At 46.2% G+C, this 9,321-nt stretch overlaps 2 protein-coding genes across 2 annotated transcripts; both read right to left on the reverse strand.

Moving 5' to 3' along the window:
- Positions 1-579: 579 nt before the first annotated feature.
- LOC103663852 (protocadherin beta-15-like) lies at positions 580-3,444 on the reverse strand. Its single transcript, XM_008691650.2, is given in 5 exon segments — positions 580-1,415; positions 1,418-1,483; positions 1,485-1,552; positions 1,555-1,636; positions 1,639-3,444. Coding segments are annotated over 5 exon segments (2,385 nt in total). The 5' UTR covers positions 3,334-3,444; the 3' UTR covers positions 580-941.
- Positions 3,445-5,103: 1,659 nt separating this feature from the next.
- Positions 5,104-8,645, reverse strand: LOC103663853 (protocadherin beta-15-like). The gene is given in 3 exon segments (XM_008691651.2): positions 5,104-6,459; positions 6,461-7,094; positions 7,097-8,645. Coding segments are annotated over 3 exon segments (2,259 nt in total). The 5' UTR covers positions 8,604-8,645; the 3' UTR covers positions 5,104-6,341.
- Between the last annotated feature and the right edge of the window lie 676 nt (positions 8,646-9,321).

Genomic DNA, 9,321 nt, shown 5'->3' on the forward strand with positions numbered 1-9,321 from the left:
GAAGCCACTTGAGAACTACTCTGCAATCATAGCAGATAATTGCAAGCAATGCCTTACCTGGCACTAGAGCTGTTAGAATATAAAAACACCGTAAATACAATCTGGGTATCAGTAAATCTATCTGGACTCTTATCAGGATCATAACTTAAGTTACATGTAAGAACCCATATGTTTTTTCAACATGAATTTCTGAGAAAGAATGCATGATAAAGATGTATTTTCATGATGTGACGTGTATCTCAGAATGAAAATCTAATGCTTACAAGTGTGACTTTTTGAAATAAATAGCATGAAAACATACACATTGCTGTCTATTTGTAAAACAAAAATCAAAAAAAGGGCTTGGAAAAACTGGGCATGGGTAAATACAAATTGATTCCACCTCAAACACGTAAGGGGCTATGCAAAAGTCATAGGTGTGTTACTAATAAAACCTAAAAGGCTTCCAGTAATTTAAAAATGAGTATGTAAAGAGAAATCACACATTCTTTCATTTTTAAGTAGGCTCCACACCCAGCATGGAGCCCAACACAGGTTTGAACTCACAACCCTGAGATCAAAGCCTGTGCTGTGATCAAGAGTCAGTTGCTTAACCAACTGAGCCAGCTAGGCGCCCCAGGAATCAGGCATTCTTAAGTAGTGTCATATCGTTAGTAAGATACTTTGAAAATAAGAATTGTTTATTCTGAGAGGTTAATTTTCATATTATTCTTTAGGAACGAGCATGAAAATTTTAATCAGAAATATGAATTTCCTGATATAGAATTTCTACTAATACTACAATAATTGGAAAAATAATAATAGGATAATCAGGCCAACAAACACAGTAAATTTACTATGGAAAAGAAAGGGGGAAAGTACAACTAAAATTACTACTGGATTAAAAAAAGAAACAGAAAGGTGAAGGAGACATAACTGATGGAAAAGTAAACAGGAAAGTTTCAGATACCTAAACTATTCCGGAAGGTTGGACTTCCCTCTGACTTACTCCCAAGGTCCTGGCTCAGAATATTGGGGAAGATAGGCTTCAAGAATTTGAACTCATTGGTCCCAGATCCTTCCCTCAGACACACCTCATACTGGTAGCTGTGGGACAAGGTCCCCGTACCGCTGACGTCCACCAGGTGGCCCGCAAACGGGCCCTCGGGCACCGAGCAGCCGCCCCCCGACGCCGCCCGGCTCCGCCTGCACAGCCGCACCGCCACGAACACCAGCACCGACACCAGGAAGAGCGACGACACCGACGCCAAGGCGATGACCAAGTAGACGGTGAGCGGGTCGGCCCGGGCCTCGGCCGCCGCCACGTCCAGCAGCGGCAGGTAGGGCTGCGAGAAGCCGTCCACCAGCAGCACGTGCAGCGTGACGCTGGCCGACAGCGGCGGCTCGCCATTGTCCTTGACCAGCACCAGCCTGTGCTACGGGCGCCGCGCCGTTCGCTCAGCAGCCGGGCCGCGCGCACTCGCCGCTTGTGCGCCCACACGCCCGAACAGCCCGGGCTCCGTGGCCTTGAGCAGCTGGTGACGACAGCCAGGCGTTCTGGCCGAGTCGCCTCCACCGCCACCACCTTGGTCACCAGGTAGCCCGCCTCGGCCGCCCTGGGCACCAGCTCGTGTAGGGACGCGAGCGCGTTTCTGCAGCGGGTACAGCACGGCGCGGCGCGTTGTCGTTGGCGTCCACCACCAGCACGCGCACCAGCGCCTGGCTGCTGAGCGCCGGCGAGCCGCGGTCGGCCGCGCGCACGCCGAACTCGAACGCCTGCAGCGCCTCGTAATCCAGCGCCCTGAGCGCGAACAGCTGCCCGTTGTCCGCGTTGATGGACACCAGCGAGGCCAGGGGCAGGTGCGGGTCGTGGGGCGGCAGCAGCAGCGAGTAGGTGACCTGCGCGTTGGCGCCCGCGTCTCTGTCGGTGGCGCTCACGCTGCCGATGTGCAGGGCGGGGCTGTTGTTCTCGCGCACCCGCAGGGTGTAGGAGCTTTGGCTGAAGGCGGGGGCGTTGTCGTTGACGTCGGACACCGTCACGGTTAAGTTGTGCTGGGTTTTCAGCTTGGGGGTCCCCAGGTCGGTGACGGTGATAGTGATATTATATAAGGCTTTGCTCTCTCTGTCCAGCGCCCCATTTGTAACCAGAGTATAGAAATTCTCTTCTGATGGTTTCAGGAGGAAGGGGAGATCATCCTGGATGGAGCAAATCATCCTTCCGTTGTCCCCCGAGTCTCGGTCTCGAATTCTAAATAGGGCCACTTCTGTCTCAGGAGAATTTTCAGGAATGGGACTGGTGAGTGATGAAATAGTTATTTCTGGGTAGTTATCGTTAACATCCACTACCTCAATGGAGACGGAGCATCTTCCAGAAAGCCCCCCACCATCAGACGCATCTATTTCCAGCTCATATGAAGATCTTGTTTCAAAATCTAGTTTTTTAATTAGTCGAACTTCTCCTGAAAGATTGTTTAGCTCAAAAGTTGTGCTTATCTCCTGAGAACTATAAAAATAGGAATAAGATATCTCCCCATTTGTCCCAGTGTCTAAATCTCTAGCGGAGACCTTGACAACTAGCATGCCCACAGGGCTGTTCTCTGGAACCTGCACCTGGTAGAGTGTCTTTGCAAACTCAGGGGCATTGTCATTGACGTCCAAGACCAAGATGCGCACCTGCGCGGTGCCAGACCGGGGTGGAGAGCCGCCATCCAGCGCTGTGAGGGTTAATCTGAGCTCCGCCTGCTTCTCGCGATCCAGCTCTTTATCTAGTACCAGTTCTGGGTATTTCCTACCATCCCCCCGGGTGCGGGTAGAAACATGGAAATGAGAGTTGGGACTGATACTGTAATTTTGGATGTTGTTGTTGCCCACGTCCAAGTCCTGGGCTTTTTTCAGAGGAAACACGGTCCCAGGGGGGCTATTCTCTGAGATTTTCAGAGTCATTTCTCCTTCAGGAAACTCTGGAGAATGGTCATTTATGTCTCTCACCAGTAGCTCAGCTCGAAATACTCCCAATGGTTTTTTCAGTAACACTTGGAAATGCATTACACATGGCTCTGTGGGGCCACACATCTCCTCCCGATCCAGTTTCTCATTTAATATCAACTCCCCGGTCCGCAGATCAAGCTGCAAGCGGGGTTCATTATCCTCAGAGACCACCCGGGCTCCTCGCGCTGCTAGCTCACCCACTCCCAGCCCCAGGTCCTTGGCCAGGTTGGCCACAGACGAGCCACTCTCGGTTTCCTCCATCACGGAATAGCGACGAGATTCCCAGCCTGCCAGAGCCACTCCCAACACGAGAAAGAGAATCAGGACTTGCCTTTGTTTAGGAAAGCACTCCCCTCCGGCCTCCATCTTTACTTCCACAAATGCCTTTTCAGAAACAGGGCCCAGTTCTACCTTAGGCAGTGATGGATCTCTCGGTTACCTGTCCGGAAATGTTGGTGAGTAGCACGACGTACTGGTCCTGAACTCTGCGTACAGGCTTTTGTTTTCAGCTATAAATCGGAAGTACAGTTCGTAGCAGTTCCTGGGCTTTTAAAAAAAAATTTTTAAGCCTTAGCCTGCAGCGCCACCATGCGTTGTCTTCCAAAAGAATCGCTACAGTTGTATTCTCTGATAATCCAGGGGGCTATTAGGAGTTTGAAAATGGTTTGAAGGAGGTGATGTAATCAGAAAACCATGTAATTATAATTATTCATTCCTTCACTCAAAGAAGTGTTATTGGTATCTATGTACTCAGTTCTGATAGATCAGTGAACAACCCAAACATGATCCCTACTTTTTACAACCTGTAGTCTGGGTGAGGCACTAGGAAAGTTGAGAAGTGAAAGAAGACAATTGTGATAAATCATGTTGTGAAAATAACAGTATATACCTATGTGATTTCTTAAAATTCCCTCAGCAAAAAGGACGAATTCCTCTAGATTTTCTTTCAAATTCTAGGCAGTGTATGTGACAGAACGGCGGTTCCCATTAGTTGAATCACATCAAAGAAAAAGCTACCAGTTAACTAGTTTATGATATCATTTGACATAAGGTCAGAGAATTATGATTTTATAAGACTTTCAAACTATGGGAAAGTGCATATGAGGGCTTTCCTATATCTCTTACCCTGCTTTTCCTCCATAACATTTATCTGATATAGCATATATGTCCATATTTAATATTTTCTTTTCTGTGTCTTTCTTGTGCTTGAGATCTTTGTTTTGTTCATGTCCGCATCTCCCAACATCTAGAATAGTCCCTGGCACATGGTAGATGCTCAACCGATATTTGTTTAATAGATCAATCAATAAATCACAATTAATTTTAAAATTCTGATAGATGGATTCTCCTCCTAATGTAGGAGCCCCCTTTTTTGCTGGGATCCTAGTACAGTATATGAGCTGGATAAACCAAACACCATGTTTCCAAGTAGCCATTTTCTATGCTCTTTTTTTTTTTTTAAGATTTTATTTATTTATTTGACAGAGACAGCCAGCGAGAGAGGGAACACAAGCAGGGGCAGTGGGAGAGGAAGAAACAGGCTCCCAGCGGAGGAGCCTGATGTGGGGCTCGATCCCAGAACGCCAGGATCACGCCCTGAGCCGAAGGCAGACGCTTAACGACTGCGCCACCCAGGCGCCCCTCTATGCTCTTTTGAAAAGTAATTTGCAATACTTCAGAATGATCTAAATGTTTTTCATTAAATGGCAAAATACTCTGGCATCCCCTATGTAATGGAATAGATTCTTAAAAAAAAAAAAAAAACAGAACATAAATGCCAGGCTATAAAGATCCTAAAGTATACATCTCTTTTAGAACACATTTTACATTGTCAATGTTATTTCACACTAATGCTATTATGACAGTAATAATATTCAAAACTTTCTTACATAGGATAATTTTCAAAGAATTTCCATAAGACACTCAAAAAACTGTAGGGGAGCCTGGGTGGCACAGCGGTTAAGCGTCTGCCTTCGGCTCAGGGTGTGATCCCGGCGTTACGGGGATCGAGCCCCACGTCAGGCTCCTCCACTATGAGCCTGCTTCTTTCTCTCCCACTCCCCCTGCTTGTGTTCCCTCTCTCGCTGGCTGTCTCTATCTCTGTCGAATGAATGAATGAATAAATAAAATCTTTTTTAAAAACTGTAAAATTTTAAAATAGCCATCAGTTCTTCTCAAAATCATATATTTTAACCAAAGCCTATCTATGCTTGTCCCTTACAGACTACTAATCCACAAACTTTTGATCCCAAATAGTATTATACTAGTATAAAAAGCCCAATTTAAAAATCTCCAATGAAGAGTAAAGTTCTATCCATGCAAGAATCTAAACATGCTTTTGACAAGGGAAAAATCCATGTGGTTATCATAATTAAAGGGAGATTTCTTAAAAGCCCACATACTTGTTTCCAAAAAGCCAGGGGAGAAAGCAGACTTGGGAGGGACCTGAAAATCCATAATGTTACTTTTTAGGCATCTCCTTTCTTCTTGTCTCTAAGTGCACTGACTTTCTGTTTTTCCTTCCATGTATTTAGCCAACACGTTACTACTTTCTTGTTAAGTTCCTAACAGAAAATATTTTAGATCTGATTTCTAAAGCTATTTTTTAAACAAAAGAGATTTACTCAGTTTGGATTAGCAATATCATCTTGTCTGATTGTCTGAAGACAGAGGGAAATGGGTCAAATAAAATAAACATGGCTGCAACCATGCACTTCTTCTGAAGAGAAAAGTTTCCTGAAAATTATGGCGTGAGCTAGACAGATACCACAAGGGATCTATCACTTAAATATCTTGAAATAACTAATAATCTTTTGACAATACTCATATATATGGTATACTGAAGGTTGATATAGAGGAAAAGCCCTTAAGTATGGGAGAAATTGTAACCTTTCTATTTAATACTACTGTGAAACAAAAACATGCAATTTTTGCAGACATTTCTCCATTTAAAAATTTAAGACAAGTAGGCTTAGTATCAGATTACACAGAAGCTATACTAATACTTCATTATATTAATATCATGGTGCTTTCTAAGTAACTGCAACATCAAAAATTTAGAGTCTCCATATAACTATCAAATAGAGGATGGGGCTGGGTCCTCTTCAATCAACAGTGCTTGATAATGAAAGGTTGATAAACTCAACACATGTTCATGACTTTTCAGTAATGCAACGAAGTTAAAAATTCTTTGTCTCCATCAAAATAGAAATGATAAAAAGAGAGTAAATATGAGTATATACTCAAAGAATATTTCTAATCGCCTTAATAGGAATATGGAATCAGCAAATCACCCAAGAAATTCTATACTGACCAAAAACAGTAATGGAGACCTATCATATTCAGAAAGAACCCAAATTCCTTCACCCAAATTCCTAACTGAATCCAAACCTATTTACAAAATTTGAGTTTTCCTCCACATTGTTCACAGACCTCTGTTGGGTGGAGACAACAGACTTCAAAAACTTAAATTCCCTGGTCCCAGATTCTCCCCAGACACACCTCGTACTGGTAGCTGTGGGACAGGGTCCCCGTGCCGCTGACGTCCACCAGGTGGCCCGCAAACGGGCCCTCGGGCACCGAGCAGCCGCCCCCCGACGCTGCCCGGCTCCGCCTGCACAGCCGCACCGCCACGAACACCAGCACCGACACCAGGAAGAGCGACGACACCGACGCCAAGGCGATGACCAAGTAGACGGTGAGCGGGTCGGCCCGGGCCTCGGCCGCCGCCACGTCCGGCAGCGGCAGGTAGGGCTGCGAGAAGCCGTCCACCAGCAGCACGTGCAGCGTGACGCTGGCCGACAGCGGCGGCTCGCCATTGTCCTTGACCAGCACCAGCAGCCTGTGCTTGACGGCGTCGCGCTCGCTCAGCAGCCGGGCCGTGCGCACCTCGCCGTTGTGCGCCCACACGCCGAACAGCCCGGGCTCCGTGGCCTTGAGCAGCTGGTACGACAGCCAGGCGTTCTGGCCCGAGTCGCCGTCCACCGCCACCACCTTGGTCACCAGGTAGCCCGCCTCGGCCGCCCTGGGCACCAGCTCGGTGCAGGGCGCCGAGCCGTTCTGCAGCGGGTACAGCACGAAGGGCGCGTTGTCGTTGGCGTCCACCACCAGCACGCGCACCAGTTGGGGGCCAGGAGGGAGGCCAGGGGCAGGTGCGGGTCGTGGGGCGGCAGCAGCAGCGAGTAGGTGACCTGCGCGTTGGCGCCCGCGTCTCTGTCGGTGGCGCTCACGCTGCCGATGTGCAGGGCGGGGCTGTTGTTCTCGCGGACCCGCAGGGTGTAGGAGCTTTGGCTGAAGGCGGGGGCGTTGTCGTTGACGTCGGACACCGTCACGGTTAAGTTGTGCTGGGTTTTCAGCTTGGGGGTCCCCAGGTCGGTGACGGTGATGGTGATGTTGTACTCAGCCTGGCTCTCTCTGTCTAACTCTCGTTCTGTCACTAGCTTGTAGAAATTCTCAACGGAAGGTTTCAGAGTGAAGGGAACATCTTCCTGGATGGAACAAACCATCCTTCCATTGTCCCCAGAGTCTCGGTCTTGAATACTGAAAAGAGCTATCGTGGTCTCAGGGGAATTTTCTGGGATGGAGCTTATAAGTGAAGCCACCGTCAGTTCTGGGGTGTTGTCATTTATATCCACCACCTCTATTATGACAGTGCATTTTCCAGAAAGACCTGCCCCATCAGAGGCCTTAATATCCAGCTCATATGACATAATTTTTTCAAAATCTAGTTTCCTAATTAAGTTAATTTCTCCTGTGAGTTCATTAAGTGCAAATGTCCTACTAATCTCTTCATCGCCATAAAAGAATGAATAGAATACTTCGCCGTTTGTTCCTGTGTCTAAATCTCTAGCTGAAACAGTGACAATAAGAGATCCCAAAGGACTGTTTTCTAGGATCTGCACACGATAGAGTGGCTGCACAAACTCAGGGGCATTATCATTGATGTCCAAGATATCAATGAGGACCAAGGCAGTCCCAGTTTTGGGAGGAACTCCACCATCTACTGCCAGGAGAGTTAACCTAAGCTCAGGCTGCTCCTCTCGATCTAGCGCTTTGTCCAGAACCAGTTCCGGGTATTTTCTGTCCTCACCGCTATTGCGTGTAAAAACGTGGAAATGGGAGTTGGGATAAATGATGTAGTTTTGAATATTATTGATCCCTACATCCAAATCTTGTGCATTTTTCAGGGGAAACACAGTCCCTGGAAGAGTATTTTCCATGATTTTCAAAATCATTTCTGCTTCTGGGAACACAGGGGAATTGTCATTTATGTCAGTAACCAAAAGCTTATACCTATATACCTCTAAAGGTTCTTCCAGTAACACTTGGAATTGCAGTACACAAGGCTCACTGGAGCCACACAATTCCTCCCGATCCAGTTTCTCATTTACTCGTAAATCTCCAGTCTGAAGGTTCAGCTGAAAATATTTTTTGTCATCTGTAAAAATGATCCGAGCCCTCCGCCAAGAGAGCTCTCTTACCGCTAGCCCTAAGTCTTTTGCTAGATTGGCCACAAATGAACTACTCTCTGTTTCTTCAGCAATACGATAATCTTCCTGCTCCGCCCAAGTGTGAGCTAGCAAAACAAAGAGAAGAACTTGCCTTAGTCTAGGAAAGTGCTCCTTTTCAGCCTCCATTTCTCCAACGCCACAAGTCTTTAGAATCTGAATGCCTGTTTGGTCTTTAGGCAGTCCGCTCCGGGAGTCAATTCCTGCCGCAAGGTAATTCCGTAAAGAATTATCCTCCCTTGGATGTTTGTATGACTGCTAGAACAGTAACCATCCGCAGGTCTGTTTTTCGAAGCCTTAGCTTACAGCGCCACCATGTGTTGTACTTAAACCTAGTTTGCTGAATTTGCTACAAAACACACCACGCTTTTATTTACGCACACACAAAAACAAACCACAGATTACATATGGGATGGTTTATAAATAAAATAACTTTTGTTTTCCTGTGAGATTATGGATTTGGAAATGGTGCCAGACACGTTGGGAAAGGATGCAAAAACAAAGCCAACTGTATTTGTTTATTCAACAAATGCTTATCAATTTCATGTTATGTCAGGCACTGTACTAAGTGCTGGGATTGCAAATACCTTCTCTGACCTCATGGAGTTTACAATATAATGTCTACTATGTTGTATAATCTCTGCTGTCCAGGGAAATTGACTAGAAAACGATGTGTAGCTATCACTCTATTCCTAAACAAAGAATATACACAATTAAACTCTTAACTCACTGCCAGCACACGAGACGAACAGATTCATTCACATATTTCAGGAGTATAAACTTAAGTGATAGACCAGCTAGAACTAGTTTACTATGCAAACTCAATAGAAAGCTTAAGGGGTTGTGG

Source organism: Ursus maritimus, unplaced genomic scaffold (genome assembly GCF_017311325.1).
Source record: "Ursus maritimus isolate PB19 unplaced genomic scaffold, ASM1731132v1 scaffold_5, whole genome shotgun sequence".
NCBI lineage: Eukaryota > Metazoa > Chordata > Mammalia > Carnivora > Ursidae > Ursus > Ursus maritimus.